This window comes from Castor canadensis, chromosome 6, assembly GCF_047511655.1.
Source record: "Castor canadensis chromosome 6, mCasCan1.hap1v2, whole genome shotgun sequence".
Taxonomy (NCBI): domain Eukaryota; kingdom Metazoa; phylum Chordata; class Mammalia; order Rodentia; family Castoridae; genus Castor; species Castor canadensis.
The window spans coordinates 177,013,358-177,038,642 of NC_133391.1; the positions used below are offsets into that span (position 1 = coordinate 177,013,358).

The window sequence follows — 25,285 nt, forward strand, 5'->3', positions numbered from 1 at the left end:
TGTTGTGTTCATGTGTACATGAACAGTACAGTGTGTGTTCTCTTATATGTTATTGTGTGTGTATGGTGTGTGTTATGTGTATAGTGTCATGTGTAGTGTTTATATGGTTTGTGTGTTCTGTTGTGTGGTATGCACATGGTGTGTGTTCTGTTGTATGTACATTGTGTGGTATGTGTCTTCTGTCATGTGCTGTGATGTGTGTGTGGCATATGTGGTCTGTGTGGTGTGCTGTGAGTGGATGTGTGCATGGTGTGTTGTGGGGTTGTGGGTATGTGTGTGCTGTGTGGTATATGTGCTATGTCTGGGTGTGCATATGTGTGTGTTCTGTTGTGTGCTGTGTGCAGTGTATGGTGTTTGTTCTGTTGTGTGTATGTTCTGTACTGTGGAGTGTGTGTGGTGTGTATGGTGTATGTGAAGAGTGTTCCCGCATAGCAGTGATATCAGAGTTGAGCCTTGGCCTGGTGGGAGGGAGTGTGGTGCTGGCTGCTGGCAGCTGGGTCCCCTCCCCTGTGCGGTCAGTGCCTTGAAGCCTACTGTCCTCTGCTGGTGGGGGGTGCTCTGCTTCCTGTCCCCAGCCTGGATGAGGGGTCGTGAGGAAGGGGCTGGGGAAATGGACTCACGCCACCCCTCCAGACAGGGTCCTCAATGTGTTCTTTTCATGTTTTTTCTGATATTTGTCACTTGGAGCACGCAGAACACAGTGTGATGAGGAAGACAGTGTTTTGCAGGAGTCTCTGCAAGGTAGTGGGGCTCACAGAGGTGAATATGTGGCAGGCATTGTGCCCATTGGCCTGGGAGCTGCTCCATGCTCGCCTTCACATCCTGGGGGGACCGTCCCACTCACCTCCCTGATGCGAGAACACCTGGTCCACAGGTACAGAGATGTGGACAGGGCAGGAGCCAGGGGCCCCTCATTGGCTCCCACTCTGCCCAGGAGGAGACAGCTTCCTGTCTTAAGTAGGAAGGAACAAGGGCCACACATGTTGACTCACCAGGCTTGGGCTTGGTTTTTCCAAACTGTTCTCATCTCCCAGGCAATAAGAATGTGAAGTAGAAAATGGACACATTTGTCCCTTTGCATATTTCAGGGTAGCGGAAAGAATATTTGAACTTTTCTGGACAGAAATGTCTGGACAGAGGATTCAACCCTACAAGGGCAAGGGGTCATGAGCATGTCCTTCTCTCTCACTATGAGTGGATATCCACCCCCTTGGAGGAACTCAGTGCCCTTGCTGGCCTCCCCAGGTAACTTTTAGTCTCTAGAGAAGCATAGCACAAATCTGAGATCCTAAGTGAAGAGCCCATGAGGAGGCCACATCAGGCCAGGTATCGTGTCCTGGTAGGTTTGGGCAAATGTCTCCCCTCCCCACTGTGGAGAGATTATGAGAAGCCTATGAGAACTGGACGTAGCAGGGGAGATACAGCTTAATTGCTTTTATCTGTAGGCCAAGATTGGCACAGCCCCAGCCAACAAACACGGAAAAGCAGAACAGCTGCGTCTCCTAAGTTGTTTATTTCAGAGCAGCAGGAACGCAGGTTTCTCCTGTTACAATGTCAGGCCCCTCCCCAAGAACCGCAGCTCCACCCTGTTTACCACTGGGTATAAGAGACCCCCTGAAGGAGGAAGGGGTCTTTTGCCTTTGCCTTTTGATTTTTGTTTGGGGCTTCTTTTTGGTGTGGGAAGTTTTTGGAAGGAAAAAGAATTGCTGAAGGAGAATTGCTAAAGGGGAATTGCTAAAGAGGGGTTGATAGAAAGTCTGCACTGAGAACTTTAACATAGGCCTTAGAAAAGCTAAGCCAAAGAAAGAACTTTATACATAGGCTTTAGAAAAGCTAAGCTAAAGAAAAGCTGAAGAGAACATGGGACAGTGCAAGTCTAAGGACTGAGACTTTAAGAGTTACACATATGCAGTTTTTAGGCATGGCTGTTGCTTGCAAGTCTGAGTACTGAGGCTTTAAGAAAGCTTAAAAGAGATGGGACAGTGCAAGCCTGCCGGTGAAGACTTTAAGAGAGATTAACAACTAAGAGAAAACATGGGACAAAGCAAGTCTAAGGAAAGAGATTTTACACAAGGTTTTAAAGAAGATTTTAGAAGCAAGGTTTTAAAGAACTGCAAAGGAGTAAGGCCTTAAAGAATAAAGATAAAGAAAAGAAGCAATGAGGGTTGGGCGTCTCCACCTGAGTGCCCAGCACACCTGATCACACTTTCTGTCTGTGTCTATCCTGTGTCTTTTCTGAATCTCCAGTCACCCCCAGTTAGCTCCAGTTAGGTTCAGTGATAACCAGGAGCAAGAGAAAACTCGCTCCAACAAAGGAGGAAGAGAAAAAGCTCCCTCCACCCTCCCCTTCCCTAGTCTGCAGTGTCCTCTGCCCCTGGCCAGCTGCACATTCTCATTGCTCTGCTTAGGTTCAATTTTAGTTTAAATTCAATTTAAATGTAAGTCAAGGCTAATTTTCTCACTGTGTTTTGTCAGAGATAATTTTATGAGGGTATATATGCATTTTATCAGGGTACTCTTCAGAAATAATGGAGAAATTCTTTGAATCATTTTCTTCAGAACAGATGAATTACTGGTATACTTTGGATCATCTCATATGCTCAAAACTCTCACCTTCTTCTCACACTTACCATTTGTGCAAACCTACACCACCAAGAGTATTTTAGGTTAAAAACACTCTCAGAGCTTGCAGATTGCTCTAGTTTGTAATTTTTTCTCTGCAATTCTGGGGATGGACCAAGGGCCTCATTCGTGGTAGGCAAGTGCTCTTCTACGGAGCCACATACCCAGCCAGTACTATGTTAGAATTTTTTAAAGTCTGACTTTTAGGTATCCTATACTGTGATCTTCCTCTTTTCCTTGTCAGAGCACATGCAGGGTTACCTCCATCCTGCTGTTCACATTTCAAAGCTTGGGTGGGTTCCAATGCTCTTCTCTGGCCCTAGTCTTAACCCTTCTTGGAAGCAGGGAGGGTCCCCTCCCTTGGTCTGTGTCTCTTTCCCCATCCTCTCCACTCTCCTCTCTGGAATCCTTTGCTGTCACAGTAGCCCCTCCTGCCAGCTGCCCTCTGGTCTGGGTGACACCTCCATAGACTGTCCAGGTGCTGATTTGCTTGGCTGCATCTTCCTGTTGCCTGGACTTTGTGTTTACTGGGGAGTTGTTTTCAGTACCTGGGGCTGCCTTGTGAGTTCGATTCCTCCCCACACCTTGGTCTTGCTTCACAGTTGGCATGCTCTCCCAGGACTCCTCTAACAGCGTCACAGCACCCAAGAAGTCCTGGCCCATGACCTGTGTTGGCCTGGGGTCACTCAGGTGATGCAAGTGCAGAGCAGCCTGCCTTGAGGGAACCCCACAAGGAGGAGGAATCTTAGACTGTTTCTCGGTGTGTCTCTCTTCCCAAAGTGATTTATGTCAGCTGCACTTTTTGAATGTTCAGAAAGAACAAAGGGCTTTGCCCAAGGATAATGTGACCAAATATTCTCAAACCTTCTTTTAGAAGGCCCCCAGTCTCCTCAAGGTCCCACCTTGCAGTGACCGTGGGTATCTGCCACACCCTCTCTCTGGCATTAGGCACCTTCCTCCCCTGCTGGGGGCCCCAAGCCCCTCCTGGCCATTGTCCATCTGGGTAATCTGGGGACATTCAGAGACTCTAGAGCTGTGTGGGTGCCAAGTCTCCTCATGCCCGAGGGAGGATAACCCAGAACCATCTGGAGCACGGCTGCTAGCTCTGTCCTCATGGGGAGCTTGCAGCATTGTCTAAGTTTTTGGTGGGTGAAAAGCCAGCTAGGTTGCTAACAATTGCCTTTTCCTGCATTTCCTCTTGATGCACTATACCCTCTTTGGCATGGATGTGAGGGTCTGCGCATTTGTAAATGAGCCCTAGGATTCATTGCTGTATCGTGGGTATCAAGGGCTTCCAGAAATTGGAAAAGTCTCAGGTCAGCTGGGGTCCTGGCTGTGTGGGCACATGGGGCCCTTGGGTTCCTCAGCCCATGGAACGTCCACAGGCTGCATCCCAGAGCTGTGGTCAGCTATGGCCTGAACAGAGTGTCATGTGGACGTGGGTTCTCTCTTGCCCCAGACAGCTGCCAATCTATCAAAGTAAAAGTGACCCTGAGCCACCCAGGACATTGGCTGTCAACCTGGTCTGCGGTCTCCTAACAATGGTGGGTGGGCACAGTAACCCATGCTGCACTCTCTGTCCAGGTCCCTACAGCCCTTGTGTCCTCTCTGTCTCACAGATGGACCTCTGTAGCAGGAGCCAGAGACTGGTTCTCCCAGAAACCCAGTCCAGTGGTGTGAAGAGGACCCAGCCGCGCTGTCTGTCCAGGGTGAATGGCTGGTCACTGCCCCTCCATGCCTTCCAAGCAGTGTCCTGCTCCATCTACCTGATCTTGTCCTTCATCACCTTTGGGATCTTCATCCCCTTCCTGCCCAGTGGCGGGAAGAGTACCACATATGTTGTATCCTTTTTCCTAGTGGGCAGGCCCACGGGCTGCCTGTGTCCAGAGGTGGTAACGACCTTCTGAACATCTGTGGGAGAGCTGGTCTCTGGCCCACCTGCCCCACGGGCTCTGACCCTGCCTGGCACCAAACCACCCATCCCTACAGTTGTGTAGGCACTGGCCCTGCATTCCCTGTGTGGCCAATGCTCAAGGGCCTGGTAGAAGGGGCTCCTTGTCACTGTGAAGAGGGAGTGTGCTGGATGATAGGTGGCAGGAAGGGCACTAGGTGTGATGACCCTAAGGAAAGGGAAGGAGCTGCAGACTTTGGCCATGTTGGTCTCTCCCACAGCATACCAAGAAGCCAGTGTATGTTGTCTGACAAAGAGTTTAATAATTTCAGAAGAATGCTGAGGGCTTACCTGGGCTGCTTTCCACACTCTGTCCTGAAGCTCACTCCTGCAGGCCTACAGAGCCCTTGCCCCATGGCCTGCATCTTGCACATGGAGAAGCTCCTGGATAAGCTGCTAGGAGGCCATGCCAGAAGGTGATGGGGAGGCCTTGCATCTACACCCACCTCCCTGTGGTGTGCATCAGAGTGCCACATCATGCTCAGCTGACCATGGCATTCGGTCAAGAAATCCCAGGCCCCCAGGGGTTATGTGACATTTCAGCCAGCACAGGTAGCTGGTGCAAAGTGGGCGAGTGCTCAGGGGATCAGAGCCAAAAGCCAGGTGTTTGAGTCCTGACTGTGTCCTCCTCTCAGTGAGGACAGTTTGGCCATGGGCTCCAGTGGCCCTTTTGCTTTTGTCTGCTCCTCTGCAAGTCCTGTTGAGAAAAGAGAACCAGGGGTGTGTGAGAGGTGGTCAGGAGAGGCAGCGCAGGATGCAGGAGTGAGCAGGGTCTGTGCCATCTCTTGGCCTCAGCTACCTGTGAGGCAGCTGTTCTTGGTTCCCACAGCTCCGTGTGATAGCATCCGGCTTCTAGAAAAGGAGAGAACTCACAAACAGACCCTACACAGACCAGCTTCCACAGTCAGGGTTTCCAGTTGGCTTTCATCTTTCACACACACGTTCTTGGGAGCACCTTTAAAAACCTCAGGTGTCATGAGACATCACCTATAAATTCTGCAGCCTGCTCTGACACAGCTTTCATTTTCGCAGCTGCTCACTACCATCTCATTAGAAGAGAGCCCAGCAATCTCCTAACACTGTGCGTCCCCTCGTGCCCCTGCAGGAGTCTGCTTTGCTCTTCTTTCCTTTTTGCCCTTTGTAGTGAGTGCTGGGGGTGAGCCCAGGGTCTTGCCCTTTCAAGGCCGTACTCTACCACTGAGGCACATTTCCAGCCAGTACCCCGATTTTCTAAGAAAGCCGCGTCAGATGGACCGACGGGTTCCCCTGTGGCTCAGAGCAGCATTGTGATGCTCCCTGGCCTTTGGTTGGAGAGACCAGGGCAGGGCTCTGGAGGGCCCCCCAGTGCCGCTGTGGGAAAGGCTTTTGGTAATGAGCTCAGTTTCCCTCCCTACAGTCCAGGTCAGCCTGAACCTCCTGGTCACAGGCTCAGGCGTACAATTGTGCCTGGCTCCTCCCTCTTTGTGCAGTGGTCTGTATTTTCTCTCTCAAGTCTTCATCAGCCTTCCTGACATTTATCACTTTTATTGGTCTTGCAGAAAATCGACTTTAGGCTTTATTAATTTTCTCTATTGTTTTCCACATGCCAGTGGCTCAAGCCTGTAATCCTAGCTACTTGGGAGGCTGAGATTGGGGTATCACAGTTTGAGGCCAGCCCAGGCAAATAATTATGAGACCCCCATCTCCAAAATAACCAGACCAAAATGAACTGGAGATTTGACTCAAGCAGTAGAGTACCTACTTTGCAAGCATGAAGTACTGAGTTTAAATCCCAGACCTTCCCCCGCCCCTGCAAAAAAAAATCTCTGCTTTTATTTGTATTATTTCCTTCCTTCAACTAACTAGGGTTCACTTTACCCCTTTTTCCTACCATCTTAAGGTAGAAACTTGGGTCATTGATGTAAAGTCTTTTTTTTCTTTTTAATATAAATATGTAAAGCCACAATTTTCTTATAAGCACACACAAATGGGCACTGTGAAAAATGCTTTCTGCTCCCCTTCAACCTCCTTCCAGCTTAGAGCCTGAAGGCTGGCTTACCAGGGACTTGAGGTTCAGTGTGGGTCTTGAAGTGTCCTGTGCAGCTGCAATTTCCCTGAAAGCCCAGGTCCCACCTGTCTGCACACCTGTAAGGGACCAGCTGCACAGTCTTACAGTGGTCCAAGACTTCTTTTCATGAGGCGTTAATGATGCCAGCACACAGGCACTCTGAATGTACTCTTGCTTTATCCAGCTCCTATCTGGGTGACTGGCCAGGGCCAGCCCAACAGGCAGTAGTTGCAGGCCATAGAGAAGGGCTGCATGTCTTATATCTGCCCCGTTCCCCAGGCTCCACGTAGGCAGCAGTGCCCACATGTAAGAGGAGGCCTTTGCCCAGGTCCAGGTCCTGCCCTCACCACAGGAAGATGCAGGCCATACCTGGTCATGGGTGTGGAGATTCAGACATTATCGGGGGAGCTGGAGGTGCAGCCCTGTGTTCTGCTCTGCAGACAATGAAGTACACCAGCCAGTCTCACTCCCTTGCTCTCAGGGTGACAGATCTGGGCTCCTGGTGGTGGCTCATGTGACCAGGCCCAGTGCATGCTCCACCAACCCTGCCATGCCCTCCTGGGTCCCTGCTGGCATTCCCCATGACTCCTCTTGTTGGCCTGGTGAGCCTTCACTGTGGCCTAAGCCCAGGCCCTCTGTCTCGGATGGCCTCTCTCAGCCCCGGGGCCCCAAATCTCACAGATCCAGAGTCGACCAGCGTTGCTGGTCCCTGTGTGCTCTTCACCGTAGCCACCTGGCCCCTTGGGCCTCCTATCCATGATGAGGGGTGAGGGATTTTACCAGAGCCTATGGTCACCAACCCCATGGCTCAGTGCCCTGTTTCTATACATGAGGCCCCAGATATGGGCACCCAGTAGGAGCACACCTTGTCACAGGTAAAGTCACAGGCATAGCAATGATACTATAATCTCCTACACAGTTAATCTTATAACACCTCTGTATAGGAAATTATCCTGTATAGGAATTCTTAAATTCAGACTCCAGTCCAGGTTCGAGCCTCGTGCGTGGGGCTGGAGTCTCTTGGTCTCTAGCCCAGCATGGCACCCATTTCCCTGCCCTTGCCACAGCTTCTCATCTTTGAGGCAGGCCAGTGGCAGGTTCCCCAGTCTGGCCAAGGCTTCAGCAAGAATGTGGAGCAGGCAGGGCTGGCACACCCCTGTGCTGTCAGAAGGCTGGGCTGCTGTGGGGATGTGGCTGTTCCTTGGGTGGGTGTGTGAGTCCCCACACCACAGTGGGGGCAGTCCGTGTGCAGGCTTTGGGCTGTGGGTGGGCGGCTCTGCTTGGGCAAGTGTGTCTGAGCCATGGCAATGCTGGCCCATCAGTGTGGCTCTCTAGATATGCTGTTCTGCCTGCATGGCCCCACTCACACCCCATGAAGGCGGCTGGCCTGCCCTGCTCCCTGTCCTTCCCGTTTTAGTCCCTCTCCCAGCTCCATCACTGCCATGATAGAACTGAGATGCAGCTGGGACCTGTGGCTGCCTCAATGAGCTACACAGAGGGTGCATTAAAACAACAGACATTTTTGTCTCATGGTTCTGGGGCCAGAACTCTGAAACAAAATGTCACAGGACCACATGCCCCCAAAAGGCACTGTGGGAGGGCTGTGCCACCCCTGTCCTTGGCCTGTGGACACCGTCTTCTCCCTGTGTCCTCTGATCCTCCCTGCTCTCTCCTCCTTTATTTGGCTGTTTAGAGTTCGAACTCAGGGCCTCAAGATTGCTAGTCAGACTGTCTACCACTTAAGCCATGCTCCCAACCCTTCTTTGTTTTATTTTGCCTCCTACCTATGTCTCCCATATAGCTGGAAATACAAGCATGCGTTACCACACCTGGACTATTTGTTGACTTGGGATGGGGGGGGTCTCACTAACTTTATGTTGGGGCTGGCCTCTAACTGTGATTCTTCTGATCTTGTATCCTGTGTAGCTGGAATTACAGAAGTGAGACACTAAACCCAGCCCAATTTCTCCTTTTTATAAGAAGTGCAGTCACATTGGATCAGGGCCCATTCTAATGACCTCATTTATCTTGATCATCTGAGACAACCTATTTCCAAGTGAGGTTCTTCTACAGATTCTGGGGTGTGTATTTGAATATATTTGGAGGACACAAGTCCATCCTTAGATGTGGCTTTACATCAATGCTATCTTGTTTTGAACTATGGCTTGGCCCTGTTTGGGCCCTGGGGTCCTTCACCAGGCTCCATGCTCAATGCAGTGGAATTCAGCCCTCACCTGCTCTCTGCCAGGGCCCCTTCAGTTCACCTGTGCTCTGTACTGGACACTCGGCTCCTGTTTCTTCAGACCCCAGTCCATATGGCAGCCTCCACTTGTCCTAAGTTGCTGGATTTCAGAGTGGCTTTCCTGGCCTTTGGAACCTGGATTCCAGCCTGTTTCCAACCTCCTGTGCTGCACTTATTGATATGGCCACTGGAGGGCGCCAGTGCCATTGGTGCCTGCAGGGACCCAGGTGGGGCTGGAAGGGACCAAGGCAGTTCAGGAGGAGGACGTGGGTTTGCTGTGGAGAGAACTTGAGGTAGAAGCCAGGAGGATAGAACGAAGCCTGAAGACCCTTCTCATGGTGCAGAACAACAGGAACTGGCATGTGGGCAACTCGTGAGGGTCTTTTCCCTGGCATTCCTGGGCATCTCAGGAACAGCTCCACAACTTAGCCAATAGGGCCGGCTGCACAACCCCATAACTATTTAATCCGTAGAAATCTCCTCTGTGCAAACCCTGTGTTGTGCCTGGGTGATGTGAACTGGGAGAGGGTGATGACATTGCGTGAGGCATCTTCCATTTGCCCTGGAGGACCCATGAGCCAGGGCTGTACTGACAGGGGGACACTGGCTGGGCTCCTCCGCCTCCCCTCTTCCTGTGGAAACAGGATGGGGGAGAGGTCACCAGTGCTAGAGGCCACGGAGGGCGGTGTCCTGGGCTGGCGCCCTTCCGCTGTTTGTTTACTAAACACAGATTGTTGCTATGGAGTGTCCCCGCCAGCTGGGTTCTCACAGGCTCCAGACAGAAACTTCCAGAGGAGGCCTCCTGGAAGTGGAGGGAGGCCTTGCCTGTGTCTTTCACCTTCATTATCCTCTTGACCTCTGTGAAGGCAGAGGCAGAGACTAGGGGAGTTTCTGAACAGTGACACCTGGAATAGCTAGCCAGGCTACTTTGGGCAACATGTAGTACGGTAAGGTCACCAACTTCGTCCTCGTGGGTGACATGGATGACTGTGTGCACAATGCTAAGTTGGAGGGTCACAGTATATGCTGGACAAGCAGAGCCCAGGTGGAAGGCATGTTTAAGTTGGTGCTTGCCTGAAGTAGCTTTGTGTCCCAGAGGGGATGTCTGGGTGGAGGTTCTGCCTGGAATCTTGGGGTCCCTGTGGAAGGTAAGCCATTCCTGGGTGTATGCTTTTAGGGTGGCCTTGTCACAGCACCTGCAGATTTGGGGACTGACTGCCTGGCAGGGTTTGCATGGAAGGTCCAGGCTCAGGAGGTGCCCTGAACACCTCCATTTTTTTGAGGTCAGCGGGGTCCAAGGACAGGCTTTGCTGTCTTGGGAGTCCCTGCTGCACACGTCTTAACAGTGCTGTCTGCAGTAGTGGGCTTGTGTGTGAGCAGAGTGTAGCTTGTGGTCTGGAGGGGCCATGAGGATGTCATATGGCATAGTGGCAGAGCCCTTGGGTAGCCTATCCTGCTGCCCAGGTAGCCCCACACACTTCCCCCACCACACACACACACACACACACACACACACCTGTCTACTCTAGCTTTGCAGAGGATGGAGCCACAGCTGGGCCACAATGTGACTTCCAGCTGTGTCTGTCCTTAGTCTTTTCTGCCAAGTGTCCAGGAACCACACAAGCAGGCAGTATTTGGGCCTCCAGCTCAGGCTCAGGGAGTGGAATGTGTGTTGGTCTGCTCTTGGTCTTGGTAGTGTCACAACTGGGAGACTGACCCGGCACCTGCCCACTGAGTGGCTAGCCCTGCTTGTCTATACCCTATGGGAACCACAGCTTCAGTCTACTCTGTGAAGAGCAGGTACTGCCGGCCCTGCCCAGTACCATAGGATCAGGCGGGCATGGGAGGGGCCTCAGTGACTGTTACTCGTGTCCCTGACCCTGCACTCAGCCATCTCTGAACACACTATCCAGCCCCTCCTGCAACATACCTGCCTGCCTGGTCTGGACACCTGGTCCTCTTGGTGTTGGGCTTGTTCCCCCCTGTCTTCCTCATAGTCACCTCTGAGCACCTGAGCCTCATTTCCAGCCCTGTGTCCTGGCCCTGCTCAAGCTGGGAGATAGGTGAGCAGTGCATGTTCAGCATCGGGTTTGGAGAGGAACTGGCCCTCCATACAGGCTTGTCCTGTGTCCCTGTGTGATGACTTTAGATCCTCATCTGAGCAGAGCCTTGGCACAGAAGGCTGCTGGATGACTCTGTGACAGGGCTCATGCTGCAGGCCAGACCAGCAGCCCTGAACCAATAGAAGGACCAGAGAGGGACTTCTTTTGGGATGGATGATCCCCTCATTAGCCCCCCTGCTAAAATCCCTGCAGAGTTGCCCCCAGGCCCCCACAGCTTTTGTCTCCCCAGACACCAGACATGGCTGCACCGGGGACCCTGTTGGCTCCCTCTAGAGTGCTTATTAACATTGGCCCACCAGGCCCAGAAGTCCTGGCAGGGCAGGGGGAAAGGAGCTCTGAGCCCTGCGCGCCCTTCTGTTTCCAGGGTGAGGAGGAGAGAGGGTGAGGATCTGAGGGCCTATGTTACCTGCAGTCCTACAGGAACACATCTTTCTTTTAACCAGGGGACAGAGACTCTCTTCCGGGGCCATTTAGGCCCAGCTGCACAGAGCCCTGCCTTAGAGTCTGAGGGTCCCTGAGAGAGTCTGAGGGTCCCCAAAAGAGCCCAGGAGTCCCTGAGTTAGTCTGAGGACTCCCAAAAGAGCCCAGGGTCCCCAAGAGAGTCTGAGGGCCCTCAAAAGAATCCAGGGTTCCTGAGAGACGGGACATCCTCTGAGACCCAGATGGGTTGGGATTGGACCTCCTCCCCCTGTTGCGGAGTCTTTTGTTTCTGGAGAATGTGCCTTTCCCCTTGTACCATGGCTCACAGCATCTTCACATGCACAGGACCTGACCTGGACCACCTGCCCACACCAGAGGCCTCTCCCTTCCTGGGAAGCATCCACCACCCTGGGTAGACAGCTGCAGACCTTTGGGGCTGTGGTGCCCAGGCAAAAGTGCCTCTTACCTGTTGCTTCTGCTCTGCCCCTAGTCTTAAGGGTGTGTGGTGTGGTCAGTTGCTCAGTGGTCAGAGCTTCTGGAGGATGGAGTGTCTGTAGGTCAGCCCTGGTCAGATGATAATGATGAGGGGTCCAAGACATTCTTAGTCTCTGTTACCAGCCATCCAGCCTAGGAGGCACCTTGTGCCATGTCAACCAGTCCAGGGCTGTGTGCTCCTTGACTCCCCAGGTGACTGGTGGGATCTTCCTGTTCCACCTTATCGTCCACTTGATCACGATCACCATTGATCCAGCTGATGCCAATGTCCGACTCAAGAAGAACTATTCCAAGCCTGTGCCGACCTTCGACCGGTCCAAACACGCACATGTGATCCAGAACCAGTATTGCCACCTGTGTGAGGTCACTGTGTGAGTGCCACACCAAATTCTGGGTCAGGGTTACCTCCAGGGCTTGGGTACAGGGTACTGTGACCCCTTGGCAATGTGTGATGACAACCACTGAGTCTGCAGCTGGGCACTGGCCACACAGCGCTCTGTGGACATGAAAGTTAAATCCTCACAACCTCCTGTGAGGCCACACTAGGCTGTCTGCCTCGCAGGGCAAAGGGCCTGGCTTCAGGATGTGTGTTTCGCTTCTTGGGATGGAAGCCATGGCCTGAGAGCTGGCTGTGTCTCTCTAGGGGCTCCTGTGTATACAGGCCCCTCCCTGTGGCTGGGAGTAAGAGTGTGCCTGCCTAGGGGTTTCCTGGGTGACTTTAGGCCCCCAAGGGAGGAGGAGGAAGGAAGGTGATTTTAGCCGGTGCCTGCTGGGGTCCCAGGTGTCCAGGGCCTAGGAAGGGCAGCACACTGTGTTACTGCAGGGAGGTCCCATGGGCACAGGGTGGGAACTGAGCCTCCAGCATCAGCTCCTGGGTCCTCTGTCAGGGCCCTTGCCCAGCACCCGAACCTGGCTGCAAGAAAGTTGGCATCTACCTTCACAGTGTATCACCCATGGGCACAGGGTCCTTTCATCTGAGGCTGCTGTGCCCAGGGTGGTCTTTGTCCCACCTCACGGGCCTCTCTGTCTCCAGGTGGAGTCCTGCCAGATACCCAGTGACCATGGCACACAACCAGCTAAACTGGGGCCCACCTGAGCTAAGGACAGGGATGCTGACCAGTGCCCAGCTGGCACACTTGGGCCTACAGACCATTCCTCCCTCTTTCCCTTCAGAAGCAAGAAAGCCAAACACTGCAGTGCCTGCAACAAGTGTGTGTCTGGCTTTGATCACCACTGCAAGTGGCTCAACAACTGTGTGGGCAGCAGGAATTACTGGTGAGGGCCTATCTGGGGGACTACAAGGGTCACAGAGTGGGAACCAGGTTGGGTAGACAGCAGGGGTTAGGCCACAGGGATCACAGATCTGGGACTGGGTGGAGTGGCCAGCAGGAATTACAGGTGAGGGCTTGGCTGGGGTCATGGACAGGGGAGCTGAGGGTCTGTGGGCAGGGTGAAGGGACCATGGACCATGGACCTGCCATGGTGGAGGGGTCATCTTGGGGACATGGCCTTGTCCCCTGTATGGCAGAGCTCAGCGCCCACATTGCTGGTTCCAATGTGTTTGGTGGAGCCAACCATGGACACGTGAAGGTCCAGTTCACGATCACAAGTCCATCACTGGAGACCCCACAATAGATGGCAAGGAACCAGCCCCTGTCCATGGGTTGACAGGCTGTCTGAGGCTTCTGAACACACTCTCTTGGGCCTTTCCACCTCTGGACATCAAGGCCATCAACCCAAGAGCAGTGGCCAAACCATGGAACACAGAGTGAGTATCAGGCCCCCAGGAGAGGCAGTGCCTCCACCATGGGGCACAAGGTTCATGTGCTCTCAGGACCTCCACATCTGGACCCAGAGTGTCCATCAGCTCCATAGGCCATGAAGAAGGATAGGAAGAATGCAGCAGTTTCCTCTGCTGGCCACACTGACTTGAAGAAGGCTGAGGCCTGTGAGCCAGGAGGCCTCCAGTTGCTGTCCAGGTGGTGACACCTTTGGCTGAAAGCTGCAGATTTGACCTTTTGCTTCCCTGAGGCTGTGCATAACCTTGCAGAGTATGGCCAGTGCCACTAGGCAGCCAGATGTGGCCTATGGATAACGACCACCATGATGATTGCAAAATCATCAGAACTGTGTGACTGCACAGGTCTGGGAGGCCAGGCCACTCGTCCCCTTAGGAAGAGAAAATAGCATGGTCAGAGACTGCCTTTTGCTTCTTGATGCCTCCAGGTGCCTGCCAGATGCCTCCTGGGAAGGCATGTTGGGGCAGGTGAGGGCGAGGCCCCACCTGTGAGCAGGCAGAGTGCAAGGGGAGGTCGTTGGTCTCCTCAGAAGAACACATGCCTCTGTGTCGGGAAGGTGAAGTCAGGGTGAAAGCAGAGGGTGACTGGTGCCATCCACTCACAAGAGGCAGCACTGAACACCAACATCTCTTCCCTTCTACCCTTTCATCTGTCAAGGGCTGAGAGAGCAAGGACATTTAGAATATAACTTGGCCCTCAAAGTTGACAGTGTAACATGCTCTGGACAGAGCAGCATGTTTCACAGTCCTGAGAAAAAGGACCTGGGAAATTGCTCATGGCCTTCCAGATTGCCTGCAAAGTAAAGGCTGGAGGGAGTGAGCAAGGTGGCCTATGGCCGTCTGAGGGAGATCAGCTTGCTGGAAGATGTTCTGATGGGCCTGGGCTCTGCTATCTTGGGACCTGCCTTTCTCACCGAACAAGGAGGGGTGTTGTGTCTGGACAGCAGGATTGGTGGACATGAGGACTCAGGCAGGAGGCTATGGGGAGCATGGGGTGTGACCAGTATCATCAGGAACCAGGATCCCTGCCTAGAGATCATGACAGAAATGGTTGAAAGGGAAGAAGAGAAGGAAGGGCTGAGGGAACACAGATACTGTCAGGTTCCCACTGCTGGTGGGAATGTAGACACACAGACTGGTGGTTATACAGCCTGTCCTTGCACTCATGTGCCTCTGTGCGTGTTCCTGCTTTCGCCCCCAGGTGGTTCTTCTGCTCTGTGGCCTCAGCCTCAGCCGGCCTGCTCTGCGTGATGGTGATTCTGCTGTACATCTTCATCAAGCACTTTACTGACCCCAAGGCACTCCTCACGGACCCCCAGTATGAAGGTACACCGCCACTGCTCTGGGGACTGCTTCTGCCGGGATTCTCGTGGGTAAGGGGCTTGTGCCTCCTCGCCTTACTCTCCAGTCATCTCTCTGGAAAAGTCTTGGGTCAGAAGCAGTGAGTCAGCTCACCTGCAGTAGAGGCAGGGAGGTGTCTGGGTGCCCCTTGCAGGCAGTCCCTGCCAGGCTCTGACCAGGGCTGAGGGCAGCAGCCCAATGTCTGCACTTCAGTGGACAAGAGGCAGGCAGGTGCTGCAGGTGCTGCCTGGCCTGTTCTGGGGCTGAGCTTCCAGGGAGTGACGAATATGAGAGTGGACTCCCCCTCTCCCTATGTCCCCTCTACAGTCATTCCTGAGTACCTAGACATGCTGGACCTTGTAGACCACATGAAGTGGAACCAACTGTCTGGGGAGGGAAAATGAAGCCAGCAAAGTGGAGGTGCAGGCTCCCAAGGGGCAGCTCAGTGATGCTCCAGCTAAGTGGGCCCAGGAGCCCAGGCTGTGGGCATAGACATGAAGCCTGGAGACTTTGGTAGACTGAAGTGGCCTCCAAGATGTGCCCGTGTCCTAGCCAGACCTGAGGCCACAACTCACATGGAGAAAGGGCCTGTGAAGATGTGATTAGGGATCCTGAGGTGAGGAGCTCAGCTTGGGGTATCTGGGAATGACAATGTCCTCGTGAGAGGCAAGAGGAGACACAGACACACAAAGGGCCATGTGGAGACAAGATGGAAACAGGGTGACAAGCCCAGGAATGCCTGGAGTCCTCAGAATTGAAAGGGGCGAGAAGGACCTTCCCTTGGAGAGCCCAGCCTACACAGTGATTTCAGATATATGGCCTCCAGAATGTGAGAGAATGAGTTTCTAGAGGTGCCACAGTTTATATAGAAGTACCACAGGTTTAAGTGGAAATGGCGCAGATTTATGTAGAAAGACCATGGGTTTATGTAGAAAGACCACTGGTTTAAGTAGAAATGACACTGATTGATATGGAGGTGCCACAGGTTATGTCGAAATACCACGGGTTCAAGTAGAAATGGTGCAGATTTATGTAGAAAGACCACTGGTTTAAGTAGAAATGGTGCAGATTTATGTAGAAAGACCACTGGTTTAAGTAGAAATGGTGCAGATTTATGTAGAAAGACCATGGGTTTATGTAGAAAGACCACTGGTTTAAGTAGAAGTGCCACAGCTTTGCGGCCATTTGTCACAACAGCCTCAGGACACTCGTTCAAGGGACTGAATGGCAGCTCCTTCCCTGGGTCGCCCAGTGGCCAAGGGGATGCTACCCCTCCTGCACCACTGGTGTCACAGGCATCTGCCTGACACAGTGATAGGAGAGGGAGAACCTGCGTGCCACTTATTCTAGAACACTCCTGTAGACAACATTTATTCAAGAACAAGCTTTGTGAGTTACACATGGAAGGGCCTTAGCTGTCATGTCCCCTGAAACCCACCCAGGGCTTTTCACTGCTCCTGGAAAACCCTGGTGCCACCATGGTGCTCTCTTCTTTGGTAACAAGATGTGTTCCTAAGCAATCTCCATGCTAACTGGGCCTCTCCCTTCTGTGGGCTGCAAGAAGAGAATGGGAGGAGGAAGGAAGAGGTGAGGGTGGCCAAGGGGTCCTTGCTGAGCCCACTGACCATGACCTTAGATGTAGTGGAGGGCCAGCATGGCACATCCCACCTGGGAATAGATTGGTCCAGCAGAGTCTGGTGGCTCCATGTGGGTTCCTTCATTGTGGTCTGAGGTGATTTCCTCACTTGCTGTTCAGAAGACCCCACAGGGCTTTGTGACCTGAGCACAGAACCTCATGGGTGAAGGGGACATGTGGGTTGGGATCCTACCATCCAGCCCAGCCCCATGGATGCACTGCCACAGCCCCACGAGGCAGCATGTGGCCTGCCCTTCTCATGTGGCACATTCTAGATTGTGCTGTGGGGGAAATGAGCTCTCCACTTTTCTGGCACACAACTCCTCAGAGTCCTTCACACCTGGTCTTGTCAGCATAGCAGCGATGAGGGCCACAACAGACCCTATCCTGGGAATGCCGCAGGTGGCGCTTGGCCTTCCAGGTCTGTGTGAGGTGGCTGGTCTGGGATGAAGACAGGGACTGTGGGAAGGATGGGCAATGGCAGCAGAGTGGCCTGTTCTGAGTCCAGGGCTACATCACCATTACAAGCTTCACCTCACAGACTCACGAAGTAGGGATCACAGCACCGGCTGTTGCCAGGTGGGGCCACAGGGACCTCAGGAGGGGCAGGACACACACCTGGATAGGAAGTGTCTCTTGGCTAGCTGTCCCCACCCACCTGCAAGCTCTGTCACTCTGCTCACCTGACCACAGGTGCTGTGTGTGGGCAGGCACTGATGACGCATCTCCCTGCCTTGACAGACATCAAGGATGTGGACACATGGCTGCTTTTCCTGCCGCTGTATCCTGTGCAGGTGAAGACCCCTGTGGTCCTTTCCATCCTGATTGCCATGCTGCTGCTGGTCCTTGCCAGCTTTGTACTGCTCGGACACCTGCTCATCTTCCACTTCTACCTGAGTATGTACCTGCCCACACTGTTCTCCTCTTGCTCAGTCCTGAGGCAGGCGGCACCTTGGGCAACTTTGCCAACAATGAGTTTATAGCAGAAACGACCAACCACAGGAAGAAAAGAGACACCACGAGAAGGTTGGCAGGTCCAGTAAGGGACTGAGTTCATGTTCTAAAGCCTGTAGAGAACCCAGGAGAGTCTAAAATATTGTCAAAATACTCAGAGCCAAAGGAAGAAGACTATTAGGCAAGAACAGGGCATTTTGAGAAAAGAACAGGTGGGTTTAGAAAAGCACCAGGAAGAACTGTAACACTGAAAAGCAGTAAGCTAGAGGAACAGCTTCCCTCACCCACACATGGCCGAAGGGCATGTCATCCCACAGTGAGTGTGCCAAGCGCTCAGTCGTTAGAGTTAGAGCTGTCTCCTCCCCCTGCGTACGTTGTTTCTGCTGTGGTGGATCAGGTGGCTGCAAAGCCTCTGGTCTCTGGCAGTGATCGTGGACACCACACAAGTGGTCACCCAGATTCTGACTCGTCTCCACTTCAGGAGGGAGCAGGGTAAAGTGTCCATACAGACCACATTGGCAAGGCCTGGCAGAGAGCTGACTGTCACTGGAAAAGTCCCTGATGTGGCCATGGTTCCCACCAGCAGCATCACACAAGCCTGTAAGAACACTTCATAACACGCTTTTAACTAAACACTGTGCTTACTGTAGTCTTACCTGAGGCTTGGAGTTTTTTCAAATGAAAGTACAATGAAGACCACTGGATTAAATCTTAGGGTGTAGTCCTGAATGTTATGTTTTCAAGATTTAGTTAGGAAGGACCTGGTCGGTGCCTATATACAGAAGGTATTTAGATGTGTGTGCTGAGTGGACTCGAACTAAACCTCAGATGAGTTGACTGAGTGCATTTATCTCAATACACTGTGTGTGCTGCTTTCTTAGTAATGAGGGCTTCCCTGAGAACAGGCAGTCCTTTGGGCCACCTTCAGAGTTCTCCGTACTCTTATAATCAGGAATCAAAAACAAAACTTTCTAAGCTGACCTGGAGATTTCACTCATGTTTCAATGCTTTCAGACTTGTCAGCGGTGCCATCTTTCCTGGATCCTGGCCCCATGCAGAACCCATTCCCAGTTTTGTGCAGAGGTCTCTCATTGCAGACCTCAGCATTAGGACAAGCAGCCAGGACCCAGAAACTCTGTCCTCATGTGCAGATAAACAGCCCAAACTGCCCAGGAACTCCAGTGGTGCATGCCATTTTCCCTCTCAACTTTGTGGCAAACGTCTCTTTGCCCATTAGAAATGGCCCGCCATGTGGCAGCATGGTTGGCGACTGCCACACATCTATGGGCAGGCCTGGGAGAGGGGCAAAGACAGTGAGGTCAGACAGTGTGTGGATGGGCTTACCTGAGGGAGGAGGAGGCTGGGCATACCTGGTAGGCGTCAGACCACACAGGTGGGCAATGGAGAGCCTGGGGTCAGGTCCAAGGTGAGGGTTCCAGGCTGGTGGGCTCCACAGGATGCTGGCCTCTGCTTAAGTGTTCAGAAGGTCCCTGGAGGGGAGTGTAGCCCTGGAATGTGCCAGCTATGCTCTGTGTGCAAGACACTTGGCAGCAGGGGTTCAGGAGCTGCCTGCTGTTCACATGGAAGCATGAGACTTGGAAGGTCAGGTGCCAGGAGCACATAGAGAACCTGACATCAATGTCATATCCGACACTCCCAGGAGACAAAACAGGTTCTGTGTCCCGAGACCACAGGCTGGTCCTTGAGGAGGAACTGGGGACCTAGTAGAGGCAATAGCTCAATCTTCCTTCCTGGAGCTCAGAGGCTCTTGGGAGGCTCTGGATATGGAGTATTCTGGTGCCAGGGAAATATCACACTGTTGGCATTCGTAGAAGCAGCCCCAAACATGAGCACATTTCCTGGACGACGTGCTTGTCCCAAGAGACCAAACCTGTGCAGTGGGGATGCAGCCTCTGCTTCTCTGCCTCTCCAGTCAGAGAGGACACGGATCCGCTCCACCAGCCTTTGACAGGCGTGGAGAAAGTGGTGTCAGTGACCAACACGAAGCTCCGTGAACACGGACCCCTGCTGGAGAGCTGAGAGTCATAAAAGGACTCCACAAAGCCCGCTTTCACGGACTGAGTGCAGAAGCAGCTCAAAGGACTCTGACCCAGATCCTGGAGAGCTGGGCCCACATGCTGCCTAGACACGGGTGAGAGGCAGGTCCTGCACACGGCAGGGCCTGCAGCCTTCAGGGTCTGCCGCTCCCAGGATTTCTGGGGCTGCAGGAGGGTTCTCCTTGCCTGGACTCCCTTCCCTTCTTGACAGTGTTCCCCAGCTCTGCACATCAGGCTTTTGGCCCTAAGACCTCTGTGCTCACAGTTGCCAGGCCTCCCAGGGGAGAGGGCCCAGGAGCATCCCAGAAGGGGAGCATGCTGCTCAGCTCCCTTGGCCCTCATGGCATTGAGGGCTGTGGGCACGGGGCTATTAGAGCTGCTTCTCTCTGCCTGAACGCTGACATGGCTGGCCTTCCAGGTCTTCACCCAGAAGTTGAACCATAGGAGGTCAACTGTGCTGCTAAGAGGTGCAGACATGGCCAAGGTGACCCCAGAGGCCTGGGAATGGGCTGAGAACGTGTGCGGAACAGCCACAGCTCTGGCTTCTATTCTTGAGTCATTCAGCAAGGCTGGCCCTTTGCCCACTGTGTGGCTCCAGTGTGCCTGCCTATGACACGAGCCTCACAGCAAGGGGCTTCCCCCACTCTGCCAGCATGGAGTAGCCGTGGAAAAAGGCAGTGCCAGGAGTGGCTATGGTGCCTGTGTCCAGCTCAGGCTGTCCCTGGCTGAGACAAAGGCACAGATTGGTGCCTGAAGTCCTGGTCACTGAGAATCTCCAGCATGTCATGGTGTTCCACAGGTGACAATGGCAGCCACTTCACCAGCCCAGGGACAGGCAAGCAGGTCCAAGAGCTGTTGCCACGTGGTCTCTCGTGGGCCGAGGCAGTGCAAGGTGGGAATGATGGCAGTCTGGAGTGGCCTCCAGGGTCCTGACAGGCAACCAAGGACAGGCAGTTTGCTGTGAGTGGAGATGGGAAGGTACCCGGTCAGGAGATGAAACTGGGGTCAGGCCAAGCGTGTTGAGTTTAGGGCATTTGCAGGCCAAGGGTTTGCAGGACAAAGCTGATATATTCATTACTGTTACAGTAAGATGATCCCAAAACCTAGGCCTTTAGGCCAGCTTGTAGTCATCACCCCACACCCGAGGGTCAGGTGTCAGCATTGCTGTGGGGAACTCTGCTCAGGATGCCTTGCAGGTTTTAGCCCTGAGTTGGTGGCCATGGTGTCACCTGCAGGCTCTGTGAGAGGCTCTGTCCCCAGCTCCCCATAAGGTAGCTGACAGATGTAGCGCCTGTGAGCTGCTGGCCTGTTACCTGGACCATCTCACACAGTGACTGGCCTCATCAGTTTGCACCTGGTCACCCTGGGGGACACACAGGGACAGTCACTCAGCACTTGGGCATGCTTACCATCTGCTATGGATGGCATTTTCAGAAACCCAGGAAAGAAGGCATCTTTTAACTAGAACATAAACCAGGGCAGGTTTGATCCAGGTTCTGAGGTGCCTGGAAGGCATGTGAAAGCAGTCAGGAGATTGTTGCAGAACCTCAGGGAGAGGTGGACCATTTGCTCCTTGAGCTGCCCAAGGGTCCATGTGCATGGCCTTCACCTTTCCAGAAAGTTGAAGCTGCTCCCATGTTTCTGTGTGTTTTAGGAAAAAGAAACGAGAGCTGTGCCCCTCCCTGAAGCACATGACTGAGATAGGCACAGGCCCACTCGTACTGGTCCTGCTCTTTATCAGTAATTGGAGTTAGATTTTCTTATGGCAGCCCAAGGCACTTCTTCCAGTGGAACAGCCAAGCCTCAGAGGGGCTGGAGCTGCTCACCACACTCCATGTTGGCTGTGTGGCCACATCTGTTCTAAATGAGGATACTCAGGACAGGGACAGTGCATATAGGGTTGCCAGGGACCAGAGCTCCATTAGTGGGGCTTCCCTGAACCCCAGAGTTGGGCACTTCCCCCTTGAAGGAGCCCACTTGGACCCTCAGACAGGATGGACCTTCCAGGAGGTTCCAGAATGGCCCTTCCTGCTGCATGAGGCAGGGGACTCACAAGATGCACCAGGACTGGCCTCCTCTCCAACACCCCATTGTGATGCTGGCTTGGGAGTCTTACCTTGGACAAGATCCTGTCCCCCATAAAACAGAGCCATGCCGGTTTAACATGTGGCACCTGCTGCCTGTCCTGTTGTCAGGGGGCCTGATCCCTGGCAGAGCAGGAGTGCCCTTTGGGGCCCTGGGAGGGCTGCCCATGGGGCATTGTGTGGATGCAGTGCCCAGATGCCAGGTGACTCTGCATTCCCTGCCCTCTCCTTTCCAGTGGCCAAGCACCTGAGCACATTTGACTACATAATGCAGGCCCGCTTCCAGCAGAGTGGGAATGCAGCAGGGAAGAAGGAGCTGTGTCTGCAGATGGAGAGAGGCCTTTCTCAGGTGTGTCTGTGCCTCTTCTCATTGCTAATCCAGGTTGGAGACAAGGTGCAAGTCACCATGAGGGACTCAGACATGGCACTGTGCCCCAACGTTTGTACTGATCAGGACTCCCTGTGAGTGTGTGATGTGGAGTGTGTGTCTATATGTGGTGTGTGATGTGTGTGCTAGTGTGTGGCATGTGTATCTGCTGTATAATCTGTGTCTGTATGGTATACAAAAGGTGTGTCTGTGTGTGGTGTGTACTGTGTGAAGTGTGTCTGTGTGTGGCACAGCACCTCCGCCCCTTCATGGGAGCAGTGCATAGGACTAACTGCTTTCTGACTATCCATTTGTCCTCCTGCTACGGGGTCAGCTTCAGTGGGTTTTTGGCGGGGATTGCTAAATGGGTTTGTGACTGCCATTTCCAAAGCCTGCAGGTGACTCCACTTCCTCTGTGGAGGGAGGTCACCACCACAGCCCCTGCAAGGAACAGAGGGAACGCTCCTTGTGACTTAGAGCTCCTGTGTGGTTGTCACCTACCTGAGTGACTCTGGGGCTAGAGGGAGGGTTCACCCACAGGCCCTTCAGGAAGCAAAGGGAGCACTCCTTGTGACTTAGAGCTACATATGTGGTCATCACCCACCAGAGGAACCCTTGGACTGGAGGGAGGCTCCTGAGTTGCTCCTCCCTTGGACACTTGAGAAAATTCTATTGTGCCCTGAATGTCCCATCCCAGACTCAGACACTACAGGTGACACTAATCAGGCCATGTCACAGCAAGTGACCCTGGGGGTTCTTGCTGCCTTCATAGTTGGGGTGACTCCATGCTCCTACACATGGGAAAGTCCTTGTGACACCTGCTGTTCAGGCACCATCTTCAGTGCCCCTTCGTCTCTCAGAAGTGTCTCATCTGCTATGACTCCTGCCCTGAAGCCCAGAAGCAGCCCACAGCATTTGGAACCCAGCCAAGTCCTCCTGGGCTCCAGCTGACACCAGGGAAGGACGCTTGCAGTTCAGCCATGGACACCTCCATGGAGAAGTCCACCTGCACAGAGTGGCTGCACAGAACCCTGATCCAGCCCAGCTTTGGTGCGGCCATGCCATGGGACTGCTGTGCCCAGAGACAGCTTCGTGGACTTTCCTGAGGTCACGGTGAAGGATGTGTTTATGGGGAAGAGGAGATTTCAAGGGTGAGCCATGAGTCTTGCTAACCCAGAACCACACCTGAACACCACCTGCAGAGCAGGGGGAGCCGCTGTCCACAAATGTCCTGCTCCCTCCATGGACAGCCCCTGACTCAGCTCCTGATGAAACTGTCACTTAACTAAGAAGGTGGGACCACAGTTCCAGCCATGGCTGGGCCGTTGAGCCTGGTAACCCTTTGCACAGAGATGTGCTGACTGGTGAGAGACCACCCAGCGTGTCCCTGGCAGGATTCTGGCCACAGACCCTGTGTGTCCCTCATGGCCTAAGTGTCCCCTTATTACCTCAATGGAAGGCCTCCTTGCAAGTCATCAGAGAGAACACAGTCCACCTAGGAAGGAAGCCTGGCCCACTGAGTTCAGCCCAGAACTATTCTCCCTGTGTCCAGAGTGAGAGTCAACACTGGGGAGCCCCAGGGTCTGGTCTGCAGTGGGAACTTGGTGTGGATGACCAAGTCGGGTTCCCCCACGGCCAGCTGGAATGTGGTACTCTCCAGCCCCAGCCACCTGCTGCCTTTAGGCCCACCCAGTATGGGGACCTGAACGTTCATTCCACTAACAGAACTGGAGCTAGAACCAGGTCCTGGGAGGACTCGCACAGTGTGTCCCAGGACACTGGCATAGCTGTGTAGATTGAGCAATACTGAGTCCCTGCCCAGTGGCCCTGCTTTTGCAGTCCTGGTGGACAGTGTCCACAGACAGCTTCTCCAGAGAGCCCTTCTGGCTGAGTTTGAGGAAGCAAACAAAGGACAGATGACCCTGGCCTGCCTAGGTGGGCAGGCCCAGGCCCTCTTGTGTGTGACTTGGAGCAGAAACACAACCCAGTCATGTGATGGAGCAGGATGTGACCTTGCACCAGCCTGGCTCTGGGGTACTGGTCACTATAGCTGTTAGCCACCAGTGTACAGAGCATGTGGACAGTTTGTCACATGAGTCTGTGCAGTTTGCCATATTGGTGACTCAGTTCAGATAAGGCCAGTCACTCCTCTTATGTGTAAGAAGACTTTTGAGCCCCCAAGAGCCGTGAACATTGTCACTAGTCCCCTACATTCACAGATGTAAAATACCAATGTGTAGACGGCTGTAATGTAAGCAGGGACATCACAGGGTCAGGACTGTCAGACCTCTGCATACTTGTCTTCGCGTGTCCACGATGACACACATCCTCATCTAAGGAGGTGCTGTCTTCCCAGTCACAATCACAAGTGATTGAAGGAATAGAAAATCCAAGAGTAAGGTCCCAGTGCAAAGTCTTCCCATAAACTCATCCCAGCCCTCATGGCTTTCATGGATAAATGTGCTAGTTGTTTTAAGAAGAAAGCATCCATTGCAATGCACTCAGTGTCACCAGGACTGACCTGATGGAAAGTCATTATAAAGGTGGTGGCAAGCCAGACCTACACACACACACACACACACACACAGAGTAAGTGACACTTATCCCGGAAGGCAACATTGGTTTAACACCTGCAGATCAGTCACTGAAACACAAAATAGTAATAGGATAAAGGACAAAGCCTTATAGTCATGTTAATCAATGCAAAAAGAATTGTATAATGTAAAACTCCTATTCATGATTTTTTTTTAAGAAATCTCAATCTAGGAATAAAATGAAAACAACCTATGAACTAGCAACTGTCATTCTTCCCCTGGGCTGGAATCAGACACGGATGTCCATTCTCTCCATTCTGACATCACACTAAAGCAATGGAATTTAAAAAAAGAAAGAAACTCGAGGGCATACAGAATACAAATACAGTCAACACAACCCTAAAAAATGTATAAACCATTTGAAATAATAAAGTAACTTAGTATGGATGCAGGGCAGACCACCCAGCACAGCACCAGTTATTTCCACTTAGCAGCAATGAGAAATCTGTTATATTTTTAAAATGATTCCATTCACAACACTATCAAAAAGAACAAACTTAAGAAAATTGGTGCAAATCTGTACCCCAAAATATTCAAACTGTGGCTGAGGGAAG

At 52.9% G+C, this 25,285-nt stretch overlaps 1 protein-coding gene across 1 annotated transcript; it reads left to right on the forward strand.

The window, feature by feature from the left end:
- The first annotated feature begins 3,933 nt into the window (after positions 1-3,933).
- LOC109699226 (palmitoyltransferase ZDHHC11-like) lies at positions 3,934-25,001 on the forward strand. The gene is made up of 6 exons (XM_074077783.1): positions 3,934-4,463; positions 12,093-12,271; positions 13,074-13,175; positions 14,900-15,024; positions 17,417-17,572; positions 22,007-25,001. The coding sequence occupies exons 1-6, from the start codon at positions 3,993-3,995 to the stop codon at positions 22,234-22,236; spliced, it is 1,263 nt and encodes a 420-aa protein (XP_073933884.1). The 5' UTR covers positions 3,934-3,992; the 3' UTR covers positions 22,237-25,001.
- The last annotated feature ends 284 nt before the right edge of the window (positions 25,002-25,285 follow it).